The sequence below is a fragment of the Homalodisca vitripennis genome, chromosome X (genome assembly GCF_021130785.1).
Source record: "Homalodisca vitripennis isolate AUS2020 chromosome X, UT_GWSS_2.1, whole genome shotgun sequence".
Taxonomy (NCBI): Eukaryota; Metazoa; Arthropoda; class Insecta; order Hemiptera; family Cicadellidae; genus Homalodisca; species Homalodisca vitripennis.
This window is the reverse complement of record NC_060215.1, coordinates 84,475,658-84,495,818: the sequence shown is the minus strand read 5'-3', so window position 1 is coordinate 84,495,818 and position 20,161 is coordinate 84,475,658. Positions and strand designations below refer to the sequence as shown.

At 32.1% G+C, this 20,161-nt stretch overlaps 1 protein-coding gene across 10 annotated transcripts in view; it reads right to left on the bottom strand.

Moving 5' to 3' along the window:
* The window catches only part of LOC124369289 (phosphatidylinositol 4-phosphate 5-kinase type-1 alpha-like), a 157,865-nt gene that overhangs the window by 115,332 nt on the left and 22,372 nt on the right, over positions 1-20,161 (bottom strand). For all 10 annotated transcript variants that reach the window (XM_046827212.1, XM_046827211.1, XM_046827213.1 and 7 more), the window contains exons 5-11: positions 19,575-19,727; positions 18,433-18,492; positions 13,194-13,298; positions 10,240-10,374; positions 9,352-9,432; positions 4,959-5,167; positions 2,151-2,283 (exon numbers count right to left, since the gene is read on the bottom strand). In XM_046827212.1, coding sequence (XP_046683168.1) covers positions 2,151-2,283; positions 4,959-5,167; positions 9,352-9,432; positions 10,240-10,374; positions 13,194-13,298; positions 18,433-18,492; positions 19,575-19,727 — 876 coding nt within the window. The remainder of the gene's footprint in view (positions 1-2,150; positions 2,284-4,958; positions 5,168-9,351; positions 9,433-10,239; positions 10,375-13,193; positions 13,299-18,432; positions 18,493-19,574; positions 19,728-20,161) is intronic.

Genomic DNA, 20,161 nt, shown 5'->3' with positions numbered 1-20,161 from the left:
ACTAGTTTCTGCCAGTTATTGTGCTAAGATCCAATAGTCAAAACAAGGGTGTTTACCAAAAGTCAAAATTAAAACTGTCCACCTTTCCCAGGTGTTTACATTTTACACATCATACTAAGATTTATCAATACAAATTTAATAATACAAAAATACAAAACATTGTATGATGTGTTTTAAAAAACAAACCTTATTTAACTACACGCTTTGCAAATAAATGACCTAAATTTATTAAATATATTTAATAGCTTGAAAAATCTATACTACACTAAATAATAGCACAGACAATGGATACGTATAGAAACGTATCCATTGTCTGTGATAATAGTTACAACATGAAATTTATGCCTTCAGATACATTGCTTAATCTGTTGGATGGATAAAACAATGAACTTTTGTAAACAAACTATATTAGATCCGCTTATTTTTCTTATTTCCAATCCATTTTTAGGTATGGTTTAATATTTTATGGACACTGCAGTAGGATAGATGAAATATTAATTTTACAAAAAAAAGCAATCAGGATCATATGTGGTGTTAGTTTTTTGGAACATTGTAAACCTTTATTTATAAACTTAAAAATTCAAACTATTTTCAACTTATACATACATGACTTAGTTTTGTATACTTTTCTATATCGTAACAATATTAAGTATGCTGATCATAGCTACAATACTAGGAGTAAGGCAAGTAGGCTTACTACAATCAATTTCTGCAGACTAAATAAAACCATTAATAGTCACCAGGTTGTTTCACTAAAAATTTACAACAAATTACGTAATTTAATAAATATACCTTAAAAAAGTGTTCAGCAATAAATTTTATAATTTGGCTTCTGAACAATCCTTTTTATTCTGTAGATGAATTTTTTTATGTATCCCATATTAATTTATAATTATATTTAAAGCTAACTATGGATAATTGTTTATATTTCATGGATGTGTTTACATATGTCTTATATTTTAGTATTTAAACATGTATTTATTTATTGATGTGGCTACTGGCTGTAAAGTGACTTTGTCGATTAGTGCAAAAACTTAATATGACAATAAATATTATTATTATTATTAAACCAGGTCAAATATTTTCGTAACAGAAATGTTATATGAAAATTCAAATTTAATCATAATATTTTATGTAAAATTAAGAAAATGTAATTGAACAGTCACATTTCACAATTTGTAGATTCAGCCACAACTATTGATATTTATGTTTTTTGTAAGTTTGAATTACATTAGAAAGGGGTAATACCTTTACCTATTGTTAGGTAGTACAATAGTTTTGTACTACCTAACAAAAAATATGGATGAAAAATTTTTGAATATTCACCTTATCTCTCTACATTCAAATTATGTCGTTGTTATCATTCAAAATATTTTTTTTTTTTTTTTTTTTTTTTTCTGTGGTAAACTCCATTTCTAACTAAACCAAACATTAGAATGATTTTAACATAAATTGGTATGCAAATACAGTTTTTGAACATCACAATTTTTTATTTAACTTATTTTAGATTTTATAACAAAACCCTTTCAATCATTTAATTAAATTAATATTTTCAAAAAATAAACTTTTATTATTTGTAAACTTATTATTCTAGATGACAAAATATAAAAAACCACATATTTATAAAAATTACTGAACAAATATAGAAATCTCGAAATTGTTCTTGTGAATTTTAAAAAATCTCCCAAAAAATTATTTCTTTCACTTTTAACTGGTTACTCCTAAACAAATTACGATAAAAATATTGGTTGTTTCAAATTATCCTGTTTACACCTTCCACTCAATGACACATTCGACTTGAAGATTTTTAACTGGTATTCCTATCCTTATGTTTTGGATAGTTACACAAAATGATTAAAAAAAGAGCAAGATTTGATTGTATCCTTACAATCTTCTTCTTAAATTTTTACAGGATTTCCCCGTGTACAAAAGATTTTGGGGCAGATATTATATTTAATTTTAGTGTTAAACATAACAATTTATTGAAAAGAATTTACGGTATTAAATTGTTTGAACCATTTTTGTCATATTGCAAAATAGTGAAATACTATTCCAAATTCAGTAACCTACATTTTATGTGTTTATTATGTAGGTTTATATTTACAGAATGTAATCTAAAAAGCAGCCAAGACACAAATAGGTACACCAACCCCATCATGTAGTATAGACTTCCATGTATGTTCTAGTTTCTTCTTTAGTCTGTAGCTTTGCAGGATATCAATAATACCAATGAACAATAATAGTCTTTCCCCTTTGGCATTTCTAGCAGGTATTCCTCCAGGCCTGAAAATTAGAAAAAAAACAAGACTAGTAAAAAACTCAAGCTTGTTTTGTAATATCTTCTGTTATAATACTAGGGTTTAACTAGAGCTTTGATGGAGTAAGAGAATAGGCTTAACCCAACAGGAAGGTCAGTAACTGGCTTCTTGACATAGCGTCATTGTGCAGAAGGTATTTAATGCCTATTTAACACTTTATCAGCCACAGAGAGAGACATTACTGATTTTTAATCATGAAATGTCCAGTTTTGCTAAATTTCAGATACAAGGAGGTTCCACTTTTGTGGACCCATAATGTTTGTGGGCTCAGCATTTTCTCAATCGTCAAATATACAATCCAAATTATGAGGCTCAGCAGAGTGATGTTGCCTGTCTGTACCTATCACACCACCATGACCTATCACCTTCAATAGTTTTTTGAAGTCACTCAGACACAGTCCTATACATTTTGCATGGTGCCATTTATGACAAAGGCCCAGTGTATGGCAGGGTATTTTACACCTATGTTGCAGATTCTACAAGGATAGTAACACATGTTTGCTATGTAAAAATAGTTGAACTATGTATATGATAACAAATTGACAGTGTTTTGGGATAGCTTTGCCTGAACGTATTTTTTATACTACGTAATAAAAGTTGTACAGTTTTTTGGGGTACATTTGGCTATTGGCTTTTAGATCAACAATTCAATCCATACAGAATTACAGAGGTTTAAATTTACAGATGTAAGCTTGTTAAAATTATCTTTGTTGACATTTTTCAATTAGTTATAGCAGCAATACCACAACAAATGACACCGGATATAAGGAATAATATAAACCACCATTTTGTACATACTGAGCATTTCAAGTCCGATTAAAGGCATTATGTTCTCGTAATAGAGAACTTTAATTTGATGTACTACTCTACCTATGGGCCTCATTTAAGATTTTCTTCTGGCTCCTTGTGGGCCTTCCCCTGATATGATGTAAAATAAGATATTTGCAGCAAACAGTTGATCTCTAGTATCAATGTGTAAAGTTTTAAAGCTATATCTACAATGGTTAAACAAATATAAAGTCGTCCCCAAGCAACCTGATTTACTTTTCAGGTATGGTAGTTATTATTTTCCTATTATTCAATTTTATCCCCATGTATGGCAATTTATTAATTTACTCTAGGGTTTTTTTAACCGGGACACAACACTAATAATTCACCTCACAACAATGCAATTCCTTTTTATATTACGTTTGAAATTACTCACACTACAGTTCTTAATCATGTCAAAACATGGAAGAATGGACACGTTAGACGACCCCTCAGCCAATCTCTGAATTGATTTGTTTGTTTTAGATTTCAGTGTGGTTACAAATTCATAAACAATGCTTAAAACAGTATTTTCAGTGTTTTGACATCCCTAAACGTTATAAAAAAAATTACTTCTCTCCTTTTCCACCTCTGGTAAAAAACTTTCAGTACAGAAAGTTGTCCCTAAAGTGAGCTATGAGGTAAAAAACTGAACTAATATATAATTTTCATATCTGTTTAAAATGTCCATCACATGTTACATAATTTTTATTGTGTTATTTATTAGTGACAATGTTTTTTTGTTGTGTTTTAGAAAATGTTTTAAGTGTGACAAAATGTACAGGTTTATTCTTGGTGTCTGTAAATGATAAAGTCAAAGCCAAAAAATCTTTATTCGATTTAGTTACAATGATGTAACATTTGAATAATGTCAGTTTGAACTAGCTAAAAGTACTAAATTAAAATAAGGCTATAATAAAACTAAAATAAAACTACCTGATTTCCATATCAAAATATTCAACTAATGGATATAAAGCCTTGTCCATCAAGTATGCTTTAAGCATTCTTTTAAATATTTTATGTTCTGTTTCTTGTTTGATAGCAAGTGGAATGGATTTAAGAAATTTGGATCCAATGTGTTGGTTTTTTTTTGTGAAACAATTTATCCTATGGCGAGATACTAAAATATCATTGTATTACGTTATACTGTTGGTGTAGAAACTATAGTAACAGTTTAACTTAACGAGAACAATAAATATCACCCAGGTACGTTACCTATTATACTAACTCAATTTGGCTCTGAAATAAATAAGCAATAGATTCTATATTTTCTACTGATGATCACGTAGGACTCAATAGAGAAAAATAATGATCTACCACATATTACAAGAGAAGAAAGTTGAAGCTCCATTTACACTTCCTACTGGTATTGTATACGAGCTCCAGAAACATCCAGATCGTATTCAAAAAGAATTTACCCTGCACATCCTTACTTTTTCACATCTATGTAACCACAAATCTATATTCTGACAGTAATGGCCTTTTCAAGATAGGCTTGGCATCAAACATGTATAAAGTAGTAGGTAAGAATCTTTACTGTTAAAAAACCAGACAATCCACAAAAGAAGGTCCCATTTCCTTCAATGTCAATTTTTCGTTGAAAACTTAATTTTCAATTATGATTCCTTGTTTCAAGTTCATTATTTAAAATATCCATTTGAATGAATAACACTGTTCTTGACTGGTTAGGAGCATTTACAATCATTACGTTGTACAATACAAAAACATTGTGTGAAAGTGAAATATTTTTGTTGTAATATATAACAATCATACATTTTCATAATCTCATTATGCTTTATATTATGATTGGACACAATCTAACAGAAAACTTACGGAACATCCTCCTCCTCATCGATTGGTTCACTTTCGGCTTGTATACTCTCCATGGCAGTGGAATGAGCGACTAGTCGCTGTCGGTTGATCGATCGGGACCGGTTCAGGTTTGTTGGAGTGGTGGCTTTTGATTTGTTACCTTTGGAATCACCAGCAGCACTCTCTGTGCCATCACTCGAACTCTGTTGTTTGGCTGCTGACCGTCTCTCCTGTAATAACATCAGTGTTTTCATTAAAACAGTAACTTTAATTTTCAATTATATTCCATTTTGCTATGTTTTCAAACAGAATTAAAAATTATAAATTCAACCTTCAGAGACACCCAATAATAAGACTTACTAGCCAAAACGATCAGGATTATTTCAGTAATTTAGCATAGTTTTATCAATGATTGTAAGTTTGTAATGATTATAGAGTGATAATTCTGTTTAATTATGTTTATACCTTATGGTATCCGATTTCATACATGTAAGTACTAAATGTTTATACATTTTTTAATTTCATTTTATTGTAGGAAATACTGTTTAAATAAATATTTCTAACTTAACCTGTTGACGAGTGTCGTAAAACATACCCAAATGAGTGCGCACGGCATTTGCCGTTAGGTCCCATATGAGGGAGCACGGCATTTTCCGTTGCAGACTAATGACTGTCAGTTCGTTCTCACTGACTTACTGTGATGTCTAGCAGAGATTTTTGGAACTTTTCAGTTGTTCCTAATAGTGTCGCTGTACAGTGTTGCTAGTCCTGTATCGTGGTGGCACCTGGTGATAACTTTTAAAAATATTTTACGTTTTCATTCAGGTTAAGAACTTTGGTGCGCTTTTAGCCTGCTTGTTATAGGTTACTGTACAATCACCACCATTGCGCTATTCGTAAGAGTAAATGTTACTTGTTTTTTTTATACTGTGTTCGTCTAAAGTTGCATCATGGAATTTATTGACAGAAGTGATGAAATTAGATGTGAACTGTATAGAGACATAAGTGAAGGTGATGTGTTGGAGTCGGATGAAGAGTATACTGACAGTGACTCTGAAAATGAAGCTACAGACTTATTTGAGAACGTTTCACCTTCTACTGCAAACTTAACCGTAAGTACAGAAGGCCAATTTGACAATCATGACAACGATAGCCTTCCTGCGAGCCCTTTACAAACTGACCAGTCACAGCCATGCCCTATTTGTAAATGGGAGCATAATGGCGAATATCATCCTCGAAATTTGCAATTTGACTCTTCAAAATCAGGAATTATTATTTCAGATGAGATTGTAGGCAATGAATGGAAAGAGGTTGACGCTTTCTATGAATTTTTTGATTATGATCTGGTGAATCATATTGCTACAGAAACTAATAAATTCTACAAAGAATCTGTTATTGATGTCCGTTCTCAGTTTTCTAAGCTAAACCAGTGGGTTGACACAACAACTAATGAACTATTTTGTTTTATTGCAGCTTCACTGCTTATGCCTCACACGAAGAAAAATTGTCTGAAACAGTACTGGTCTACAGATCCACTCATAGAAACACCAATTTTCTCTAAAATATTTTCCCAGGACAGATATCTAAATGTAAGGAGAATGCTCCATTTTGACGACAACTGTCACAATACGGGTGGTGACAAGCTGTATAAAATTCGGACATTGATCGAAACATTGAGAAAGAGATTTTCATCTGTACTAATTCCCTTTCAAAATTTAGTTGTAGATGAAAGCTTGATGTTGTGGAAGGGCCGACTGTCTTTCCGGCAATACCTTCCCAACAAAAGAAAGAGATTTGGGATAAAATTGTTTGTGCTCTGTAACTGTGAAACTGGTATGGTGTTAGATTTTAAAGTATACACAGGAAGAGGCACTAATGTTGACATTAATCAAACAAATGAGAGTGGGTTGTCTTCAAAGGTAATTAGGACTCTAATACAACCATACCTGGGTAAAAGTCATGTATTATACATGGATAATTGGTACTCAAGCCCAGATTTGTTTTCTTGGTTGTATGACAGAGATACTGGAGCATGTGGAACACTGAATGCCACAAGAAAAAATGTACCATGTCTACCCAAAAAAATGAAGAAAGGTGAAGTGGTAGCTCGGCATAACGAAAAAATGCTAGTAGTAAGATGGTGTGACAGGAGGCCAGTGACAATGTTGTCTACAGTTGATACAAGTGAGATGACTAATGTGAGCACCAGGTCATTTGAAAACAAGCTAAAGCCAAAATGTGTCACAAATTACAACGCAAATATGGGAGCTGTAGACAAATCCGACATGATGATTTCATTTAACAATACGACAAGAAAAACCATCAAGTGGTACACTAAAGTGTTTTACCATTTACTTGACATCTGTGTTTTGAACTCTTTTTTCATGTTCAAGGAATACCAGAAGAAAAAAAACCCATCTGTAAGATTGCATATAATGGTCTTTAGGCTAAATCTGATCTGACAACTATTAGAAAATTATTTCACGGCAAAAAACATCGGAAAGAATGTGGCACGCCTGATCGGAGGTGGGACACAAGACCCGCTACGCCTCCAAGGTCGCCATTTTATAAGGCCACTCCCCCAGAAAGACAAAAAGAAGCTTAAACTACTCAGGCAGTGCTATGTGTGCAAACACACGACTCGAACTGGACAAAGAAGAAAAGAAACCAGCTATGAATGTTCAACATGTGAGGTCGCCCTTTGTATATATCCTTGTTTTGAGCAGTATCACACACTAATAAAGTTTTAAAACGAAATTATTGCTTTTAACAATCTACAATGTATTTTTATATACATTTAAACTATAATAAACAAGTTTATTAACCCTGGAACTGGCGGTCATATTTCTCTCAGTGGCGGAGTGTTTTTAGTACTTCATACATTGCCTTATATTTATTTTATTATTACATGTTTACTTTAAAGTACCTATGTCATATTATATATTTTTTTATTCAGCATTGTTCAAGGAACATTTTTCACATAATATAATTAAAACAAAAAAAATCCTTACTCAATCTCTTCATGAAAAAAAATTTTTTTTATAAAAAAGAAAAGTTAGTTCAAAGTTTTTGATTTGTAAAATTGTTGTTAGTGATATGCAAAATCCAAAATATAAAAAAGAAAGAGCAATTAATTCTGAGTAAAAATAAAACAACACGTAGTTTATAAGGTATTTATTTTTACATGTGGTAAACGATACAAAAATCATACACAGACATTCGAAAGTGCTACTTAGCAACAAAAGTAAGAACTTCAAAGCTCACTTGGATTTGTACAATCTTGTAATTACTAGTTCATATTAATTTTCTATTTTTTTAGTTTTTTATTACATATTTTTAATTATATATTTTTTTAATTATGTTCTGATTGAATGTCTAAATCGGAATCCTCATTGTTGCTTATTTCATGTTCAACTAGTCATGTTGAATGTCACTTGAACGGTCGCGGAAATTACGATCCATTACGTAAACACGCACAAAAGACTTACTATTATTGTGTCATATACACAGCCATCATTACAATGAACTCAAACAAACAATAAACCAGACAGAACACCATACAGCTGACGAAATAACAATAGCTGAATGAACCAGTTGACTCATCGCTGCGCACGCAACTAGCGCGGTACGCGGAAGAATGTAAACAAACAGCTCAGAGATTATAAAACGTATGGACATATGGTGTAACGAAATATAATTATTTAAATTGTAAATAAAATTATTTATTAGTGTATTATTTACATAAATTGAACCTTCCTCTTTCGATTGGTATCAATACCGATACTCTTTGATCGTGTTTTAAGTACGTAATATTGAGAAATAAAAGACATGTTAAAATGCCCGATATCGGGCGCTGCCATCTAGGATGCGACTAAAACGCCCGATATCGGGTGTTTGCCAGTTCCAGGGTTAACATTTAAAAGTTTTTTTTATTTTACTCCCTAAGAGTCTGTCACTGGTCAATGAGGCACTCAGTATGGACCGTCATAGCGGCACGGCAAATGCCGTGCGCACTCATCAACAGGTTAAAACGTTTCTATCTATAATTGACCGGAAGGAGAAATTTAAACTAATTTGTATTATTTTTTGTTCACATATATATAAATATATAAAAAGTGCTAAGGTTTGTATATATGTAAAATATACAAGGTTACTCTCAGTGAATAATACACATATTTTTAAACTCACTTTTTAAATATTACACTTTAAATTTTGTACTTCAGTTCCTTTAACATAAATACACTGTGGTTTATAAGTATGAAGAAAAAATTTAATTCAATTATGGAAAAAAATTCAAAATTATAATATAAAGGAATGAATAAGGCAATATAATGTCAAACTCAGTATGGCATTAATAAAATTTGTGAACAACAAAAAGGCACTAAACTATTAAAATATTTATGAAAACACTCACAGTTTTCTCCCTTGTTGCCTGGTCCAGGTTGTGAATACCAACTAATAAACTGTAGTCCATGATTTTGAAACTTTCAAGAACCTAAACAAATTCATCTTATTATAAAACCAATTTCCATTAGCAAATAATTAGATTTGAAAGGGAAAATATTTGAGGACATATAAATAAACCAGAGAGAATGCATCAAATAATCCGTTGACCAATTCAGACAGTGAGTTCAGTGAATGTTTCTGGAAATGGGAGGAGCATTGGGCAAGGGAAAATATTTGAGGACATATAAATAAACCAGAGAGAATGCATCAAATAATCTGTTGACCAATTCAGACAGTGAGTTCAGTGAATGTTTCTGGAAATGGGAGGAGCATTGGGCAACAGTAGTGGCCTGTGGAGAAAGTACTTTGAAGGGGATCGGGTTAAAGTTTATGCAGAGTTACTCATGTTCTTGCTGGAAATAAAGGTTGGATATTTTTCAGACAAATCTTGAATTCATGCTATCACTTTTAAAGATAATGGTGTAGTTAAAAAATGTTCAATATCTAAATGAAAACAGACAATGTAAAGCTAAAATAAAAATATCACTGTTATGTTAAGCGACTTTAGAAATTCCATTACATTTATTTCTGTTCCTAAATAAAAATAAATATTGTAGTATTTGATTTTGTATTAAAAAGAATGTAATACAAGTAATTTAGGCATTATTACAACCTTAGGCAATTTTAACCTTGGATAAATAATTAATCTACTAATGGGAATACCTCATCTATAAATAAGTATAAATATCTAGTAAATCTGGATCCTATTTTTTTATAATTCATGCGTCACTAAAAATATTGTAACATTCTATATTAGTACACTATAAGTTTCAATAACAGAATGCAAGTCACTCACCCGACAATCCCTCTGTATCGTCTTTATTAATGCTGTGTATGTGTCTGCTTCTAAGAAAATTCCTTCTTGATGGTGTTCCATGAAGTCTAAATCTTTATAGGTTGGTGATTTTTTCTGACGTTCTGATTTCGATGCCTAAGGGAATCAGAACATGTGGTAAAATAAAAATGAAATAGAATTTCAATAATTTCATTTCATTAATATATTGTTGACGAGTATATCACTACTTCAGCATTTTTGTAACAAAGACAATATATTATGTTGTATCTAAAGACTATAGTTTTGAATAACAAACTAACATGGAATAACACATTTCTTTTTGCATTTTAATTTTACTATGGTGTTGCAATAGTACACGCTAGATTTTCACTTAGTTTTCAGTCAAGATACATTTTACTATACCCGCAGTCCATGCTACACATCTAAGCTAATCAAACCAAAGTTACAGTTATTTCAATTTTTGCTTTGAAAATGTTATTACAGCCAAGGTTAAATCCTTCATGTTTTCCATCTAACTAGATTCAAGGAAGTTTATTGTATCACTGTATACATGAAAAAGGGTTTAGCTCTCAGCTTTATTAAAATTATTTGGATGCATGGCAAGTAATTGCTTACTCGTGTTGAAATATATGTGTGTCACACAAGTATCCGGTAACTCATTATGGAATTAACTTTCTGCACAGCATATTTCAGCAGCTGCCTGACATAGAATACTCTAAATTAATTTGGTGAAACTATTATATCCTTTTCGCCAGTATGATAACTCAATAGAAGGATTGGTCACCATGAACAAGTAACCGGCCCTGCACACAAAAATAATTTGATTAAATAGTAAAAATATCTTAATTACAAATAACAAGATGTTTTCCTTGAAATATAAAAAAGTTTGCTTGAAATAAAAAAGTACACTAGCCAACATTGAAAGAAAACAAAAACTGCTTCTAGAAAAAGCTTGAGCTGATCAAAAAAATGGTTACTTAATCCGCAAAATAATAAGAATTTACTACTCTACTGCAGCCTGAGTAAACCATTACTCGTACCAAAATACATGTTATTTTTCAAACTTTCAGAAATTTTAAGAAATAAAATTTTAAGAAATGTAAATCAAACAATAAATTCACAGTACGGATGCAAATAAATTAAGATGCGTTATAAGTTGGTGATGGTGGAATCTAGGATTTTCAAGTCACAAACCTAATTCCAAATTGTCTAAGATAAATTTCAAATCGTAATAGTTTCATTCATCGTAAGTTGATTTCAATAAAATCATCATCAAAGAAATTTCTCGCATTCATAAACCATTGTAAACCGCCCAAACACACAAAGGATGGTAAACTAAGACATTACACTATTTAAAGGGTTTTGCGGACATTCAGGGATGTGGCTATATGGCGATGCATAAACAAGATAAACATAGGAAATAAGACCTGCAAGCTTATTTTTACAAAACTATGATAACTTGTTAATTTGATTTACAAAACTATGATAACTTGTTAGTTTGATTTACAAAACTATGATATAATTTGTTTTTAAAAACTAAGTTAATTTGGCTATCTATCTATATTTTTCTATACAGGAATAACAACAGAAATATACTTAAGTGATCAGTAACTTGCATACTGGCGATAAGTCATGTCCGCTAACAGACACAGCAGACTAATGGGCAACTGTGAGCAAAATGTTAGTTAAAAAGTATTGTAATTATTTAATTTCTCTTTTTTTCCATACAGAAATCACAAAAATAACACGTTTTACCAATCGATAATTTGCATACTGCCCATCAGATGTCATATGCGAATAGAATTTTTGAAGATTTAGTTGACTCGAGATTTAGTTTCTAAAGATTACTAATCATGATATTGTGAAATTGTAACTTTTCAATCTCATTTTAAGCACTTCTATTGATTTTATTTATGATTTTGTAATAATATACTTTGAAAATAATGTTATCAGAACCAAATGAAAAGAGCTTCAGTATCAAGACACCTTGATTCCTCAATCCCGCTAAGTATCAAGTATCGTATTCGACCCATCACAAGTAAATATTGAAAATACAAACTGAGAGTAAAATATTATTTAAAAAACTATAATTATTTGTTAATCCGGTTGTCTACTTACACTTTTGTATACATAAACTATTACAAAAACACGTTTTAGTGATCGGTAATTTGCATAATGCTCATCGGGCGAATGTAATGTAAGTAGTAATGTATCAAATCTCAGTGAAATCCATTGTTAAAAATCTCACCAAGCGATTACAGAATCCGAATCTTTATTAAAGTTCAGTTGATTAGAGATTTTTCTTCACACATCACTACCCTACAGTGTCTCCCAGGTACTAGATAGTCTTTAAAATGCCAAGAACAGTGACTTGAGAGACAAAAACTATCTCTATGTACAACCCAAGTTTGTTTAAACTTTCTTGCTCATAGCGTCAGCATGGATTGTATTAATAGGAAAATGAGGTTTCACTGGATTACAAAATTTACAACAATACCTCAGAAATAAAATAAATCTTAATTATGTAACTGAATGCAGCAATTATAAATAGAAAAGTATTTACCCATTTCAAAACAAGTAAAAGTTGTGTCCGATTGTGATCATTTCTTGGACTAGTGTTATTTACTTTATAAGTAAACTAAATAATCAAACAAAATAAAAGTTATCTATCCATCATAGACATTACCATAGTGACAAAAATTTGCACTTCAAGCTGTTAAAATATCCATTACATTCTTATATCATGCCTCTTGACAATGGTCTATAATATGAAACAGCCACTCGTATAGTATTCTAGTTTTATTTGACAAGAACGCAAAATTAGTTTAAAGTTGAAAGGAGTGCAAAGAACCTTAAATGGTAAAAAATTAATACCATAAAAAAATGTTTTCGTGTTCATTTCAATATAACCTATACAAAAGTAACATAATAATTAACACCATCATGAAACTTACTTTTCGTTTGTATGTTGATCCTTTTAAATCGTACTTTTGATGGATGGTTATTGAAGATGGAAGCAGATTGTTCATAGCGACCATTCTAATGTTTTTAGAATTACACTGAAACAAAAGTGTACACTGTCAAAAATATGTTCTAGATTTAAATAGTTATTTAAGACTTACCTGATTCGTAGAAAACTAGAAACGAAGTCTCTACATAAAATGAAATTATATAGGAATATTTTAGTAATAAAAATAATGGATTGTCAGTATTATTGTGCACCTTTTATTTATGAATATATAAAAGTAATTAATCTGAAAGCATTATACTGGGTAAATATAAGTTAGTGTTAAAACATTTTTGGGTGAAAATACGAAGTAGTGATCAAAAAATATAAACTTTATTTTCCTCATCCCAATAATCTCAGAATAAAAACATTTGTTTTCATTAATAAAATTTTGTTTTGCTGTAGTAAAATTTGACTAGTTTTTAGCTTTAAATGACATAATACAGCTTCTTCATTAGAACGGTGGCCCCACTGTCCAAGTCCTAGTACTTTGGATCTGAATTAGAGATAGCGCAGGGTCAAATCCTGTCTGTGACCATGCCACTTATATCAGTACTGTCATCTTTGAACAAAACCTACTCTCCCCTTGATCCATTTTATAAGATCCTCACTCAGGTCATTATGTATTACTACAATGTTATAATAAAAATACAGTTTACATGAAAATCACTTCCACCCTTATCACTTTACAACAGTTCAAACATTCGAACTACATGACTATACTAATGTACAGTTCTTCAACTGGCTGCTCAGCAGTGATATTGAATAATTTAACTTTCTCTAAGTATTCTGTACACTGATGAGTTACATTTACTAGGATAGCCAGTTTTAATACACAGAACATGTACTAGTAGGCCAAAGAAAATCCCAGGGCTTCCAGAGAGTTCTTTCAGACATTTTTCAATCCCGATGTCTGAGCAGGTGTCATTGGAAAACAACTTATGGGTTCACACATTTTCCCAGGAACTTAAATAATCAAGATTATTTTCACTTTTTACAAGTTACCATGCCAACGCTTCTGAATGGATTTGATATGGATGATAATGAAAGGGGCAATATCATTCTCCAGCAAGAAATGACAATGGTTGACAGAAAATTACCCAATATGGATAGGTCACATAAGAACCATACCTTGGCCAGACCAAACCCCCTGATCTCTATCCTCTAGATTTTCTATACAAAAATGAGAATTTAGCCTCAGTGAACTCAGAAGAAAGACTCAAAACAGAATCAAGTTAGCAGCCCACAGAGTACATGACAAACTAACCTTGAACATGGCCATGAAAAAACGTGCCAAGGTCCATATAAAAAACGGAGGCGACAATCTTAAAATTATATGTAGATTATGAAAATTTTTATTTATCCTGTGTATTTTTCAAGGCAAATTTTTATTATAAGATGTAATGTACTAACTAATTAAATTTCAATAAATAAATAAATAAATACAAATTTTTTAATAAGAATTGCTAATCATACAATCTGGGTTGAGGTGAGGAAGAAATTATAGTTTTCGGTCACCAATAGTACTTGGTATTTTTATAAAAAAACATGTTTAAACATCCTTAATTCACCTTATATTTAATAATACAAATGATAAGAGTATTCAAATCAATGACACTAATGTACAGTATTTTTATTAAAAAACGTGTTTAAACATACTTAATTCACCTTGTATTTAATAATACAAATGATAAGAGTATTCAAATCAATGACACTAATGTACAGTATTTTTAGATACACAGTCCAATTTGAAACTGTAAATGTTTAAAATTTAAAAAAGAAACTGCAAATACCAACATCCATTATTTAAACGCCAATAATGAACATTAATTAACACGTTCACGACGACCAATATTTACTGCAGTTTCTAATATGACGACGCCATTTTAGGTATAGTATGACCTGTGGACGAAATTGAGATTTTCGCACAAAGAGGCCTGTTATGACTATATAAAAGGCCATGCGTCATCGAAAACTAAAAATATTATTGCAAACATATGATTTTCAAAATTTTTTTGCGTGACCCACCGGTGGGTCACGACGCGTATTCTAAATACTGTATTACAAAGGCGCGTCGTGACCCACCGGTGAGTCACGCTGTATTTCAGCTGTTCTCATAGCCCACGTGTTCCGCGCTCCGTTTCGTGCTCAGCCAGACTGCTTGGCGCCAAATAACACGTGAGCCAATCGTTTTGCTCCATTTGTTCCAATCGTTTTGCTCCATTTGTTTACAATGTAATTTATTTGTTCTAACCTCACTTACACCAGTTGTACTTCGTGGTCTCACATCGTTTACATTTATTTTCGTTTGTGAACATTGTAGGTGCAAAGTGACTGGTAAAAATGGATGACTGTGATATAGAAGACGCGTTGTTCTCTGACATTTCAGAACTTAGTGAACTTCAATACTCTGGAAGTGAGTATGTTCCATCGGATTCTGTGAATAGTGAATCAGAAGATGAAGTTACGGAGGACGAAGATGAAACGATAAATACAACTGCACTATTGTCCTCTGTAAGTAATTGTGTAAACACTGTAAATAGTTTAGGTGCCAGTATTCAAAACTATGGTCAGGCTAATGATAACCGACCTGGACCATCACATACTATATCTCCTGCATCTAATGAATCTACTGTGGATAATGCAAATGATGTAGGTATTCAAAACAATGGCAGGCCTAATACCAACGAACCTGAACCATCACGTACTACATCTCCTGCAGTTGATGAAGCTACTGGTAGTGATAACTGGAGTGACTGTACATTAACTGAGAGGTATTTCCCTTTCACTGGAGAAGAGGGTTTGATGTATGACTTTGATAGAAGCGATCCCATGACAGTTTACAGGCAGTTTTTTACTGATGAGGTTTTACAGTTAATAGTAACTGAAACCAACAGGAACGCTCGTAATTACTTATCAAGTCATGAGGTAAGAAGACGATCTCTAATGAGAAACTGGTTAGACTGTGACGAGATAGAAATTATGAAGTTTTTTGGAATCATTTTGATAATGGGAATATGCCCTCTTCCACAACTCAGACTGTATTGGTCCAAGAATAAACTTTTTAAAAATGAAGTAATTAAAAAAACCATGAAAAGGGACCGTTTTGAGGCAATTCTCAAATGCCTCCATTTTTCTAACAATGAGGAAGTAGCAGAAACAGAGCCAAGGCTTGCCAAAATTAAGAAAATTGTTGATATGCTGAACAAAAATTTTCAATCAGTTATGAAGGAGAAAACATTGTCATCGACGAAACAATGGTGCCTTGGCGTGGGCGCCTTCATTTTAGGCAATACAACCCCAACAAGACACACAAGTATGGAATCAAAGTGTACAAGTTGTGTTCTGGTGAAGCATACACGTACAATTGTAAAATTTATGCAGGTACAAATGATATTACAGGGAATGAAGGACATGCCCAGAAAATAATACTTCTGTTAGCTTCTGATTTGTTGCTTCAGGGTCGCACTATATTTGCCGACAACTTCTATAATTCTGTTCCTCTCGCAGAATTTCTTCTCCACAAAAGAACATACTTATGTGGCACCCTTCGTGCAGACAGGGTCAATAATCCAAAAGAGCTCGTCAAGAAAAATATCAAAAGAGGCGAAGTATCTGCTCTTCAAAACGAAAGGGGAGTCAAAGTTATACTCTGGAAAGATAAAAGGCGTGTCCTCATGATTTCTACCCGTGCAGAAGACCAAGGGATTTTAAAAGACACTGGTAGAAAAAATAGCAAAGGACAACCTATTTTAAAGCCGTCGGCAGTGCTGGCATACAATGGAGCCAAAAAGGGAGTTGATGTTTCTGACCAGCTGTCGTCGTATTATACCCCTCTCAGAAAAACCATTCGGTGGTACATGAAAGTAGCATTTGAGCTTCTTCTTGGCACATGCGTGTTTAATTCACTTGTAGTATACAACCACGGTAAACCTAAAAAGGACCATATGGACATGTTAGGCTTCCGGTTAGCACTTATAAGTAAAATGATTGCTAGCCCAGTGACCAACAGAATACAAACACCGGCTCTGCGTGCACCAGATGGAGAAGTAAGAAGGCGACCTTTGTTGACCCACAAACTATCTCAGTGGGAAGGACCTGCCCGGACTTCTCGCAAAAGATGTCTGCCGTGTTATAGTGAACTGGCCGACAGACTTGGAACTAGTGAGGCGAGGAAGAAAGCAAGAAAAGTCACTACATTTTGCAATGATTGTCCTAATTCTCCTTCTATGTGTATCTTATGTTTTAACTCTAAGCACAAGTAAATTGTAAAAACATTACTCACTCTTGCATTGTTTGCCATATAGTTATATATCTTACTATGTTTTTCAAAGTTAATAACGTTTTTTAAATCCATGTTCTGATATTACACATGCTGCATTTTATAATAAACCGTTGTCCATATAGGCAACATGAAAAATACTAGTGTTTATATTTTTAAATCCTATAATATCACTGTGTTAGTAAACGTGTTCCTGATATACCTACATGTTCCCACAATCTTCCTGGTGGACGTGGTTAACATTAAACGGCCAATTCTTTGACTGTATAAAATCTACAGCCATATAGAAACGCATTGTTACGTGACTCACCGATGGGTCACGACGTCCATTTGTAATGACCGTCGTGACCCACCGGTGGGTCACGTCGTCCTTTACGAATGGGCCCGTGACCCACCGGTGGGTCACGTCGTCGTGAACGTGTTAATTTATATCTAGAAGACACTTCTGTCCGCTTTACAGGCCAATCTCAATTCTCTGTGCTTAATTTTTCTCTGCCTCATCATTTTAAAGTTTGTTACATTATGGGTTGAAGACCAATTTTAATTTTAAGCTAAAAGCATCCGAGACAGAGATATCAAAGTTCAAGGTATATGTAATTCCTAGATTTCCAACAAAAGCACAAGATCTTAAGTTGTTAAGCAGTTGTTTGAATTATTACGGCCCAAAAATATTTTAGTTTTAATTTAGCAAAGTGATATTAAACAAATTAAACAGTAACATACACTAAGTATGTTTTAAAGTATATTTATAATATTTTGAAAATATCTCAACAAGTACATTGACGACACACAAAGAGGAGACAAAATAACTTTTAATACGCTATACTTCTACGGTAGACTACTTGTATTTGACTAGCATACTCTATTACGGAATTGATATTAAATAAGAAATTAAAATACGTACCTGATAACAATAAAGACCAAAAAACTTTGGAAGTAGAGTTCGGGGGTTCTGGTTCAGATTCTAGAAAAAATTTTACAAATATTATTATTCAGGACAAAATTATTTAAAACTTATATAAAAATTATTATTAAAAAATTAAATAAAACATATTATCCAGAAATAGCTCAGTCAAAAAGATTTAAAAGTGTAGAAATAAAGTATAACAAAACAGTTTAATATAAATTAATACATATGTATAAGATATTTCTTAGATACAGTTTACTGTGGCTAGTATTTAGACTTAGTGATATGGCGAGAATATGCACTTGGAACCTGCCTAAGATGTAGAAGATTGATAGGTTATACCTACATAGAGTCCACATTAAGACCAGGCTGTACTGGTGGCAATCTTGGCTTAGTAATTAAGAACAATGTTAAACTTTTTAGTCATAAAATTATAGATAGTGTCTCATTCTAATTAATGATTAATATTTTTAGTTTTTTAGATATTTGTATTGGTTATTTAGAAACAAAATCTCAAACTTTTTACTTCATAGTTAAATATGGATTTGAAAAGAATAGGTTCACACTTTACAAGAAATTCTCAAAAGCGTTTAGATGTGTATAATGTCTTTCGATAATTTCACAACAAAGTAAAAGTGCTTGAAGTTTAACATTGTTCTTACTTGAATTAAATCAAGGCCGTTTCACTACAGCCAGCTTAAACATGTCTCCAGTTTATCCTGATTAGGAAATTATTAATTTCGTTTTTTTTTCATTCCCAAAGTTAATAGACTTTTTAAATTACAAATTCATTCTCAATGTTTAAAACAGCTATGCCTAATCCAGCCTACAAAAATTTGACATTATTTGCACTAAAAAAACCCACACACACAAAAAGAGTATTTTATCTAATGTAGTATCCTGATTCATTAATATAATATCAGGATTTATTTTTTTTTAACATGACACTATCTTTGATTTATTGTATGCATTATAAACAAAGTTGTTTTGACTAATTGGTTGATAATTAATTAATTAGGAAAACTCTTACAGAGAAAAATTCAAACTAGTCACTCAACAGACTCAGTGCCACTGAACATACATTACTTGCAGATTTCTTGAGGTAATAAAATTATGCTAGATATAATTGTTTGTTTTACCATGTAATATCCTGGCAGCAATTTTTGTAAGAACTCCCCTTCTTTGTGTTGGACAGTTTTGATGATAAATTCATCATCTTCAGTTAAGTAAAAGATAGACCCGCTGGCTCCAGGATTCGACAATTCTCTCAAGGGAGCACTGCAGAATGATATCTGAGAACATAGAAATAAGTATTATCAGATGTGGAATGTAATTATGGAACTTCATTATCTAGGTTACATCACAACATATAATTAAATTGTTTGGTTTTCGATTCAACTATAAACAATTAAAAAATATCGCCAAAAATTAACATTATCTATAAATGAAATCCATATTCCTAACCCTTCAGTATCATTTCACATGATGGTCTACACTGATAAGCTAGCAGTGCTGCTTAGGTTACACATGAACACCCCGTTTTGATGCAGACTGTACACTTATACAATCTAGCAACAGCAGATGGGAATATTTCAAGTAATCCATGATCTTACTAAACAGACGACATTTCATTGTATACTTATGACTTTCTCGACAATGTTTTTGTTTTATTTAGCCGTTTATCAAATCCAAAGAGATGTTTACATTGTGGTTCACAAATGTTAGT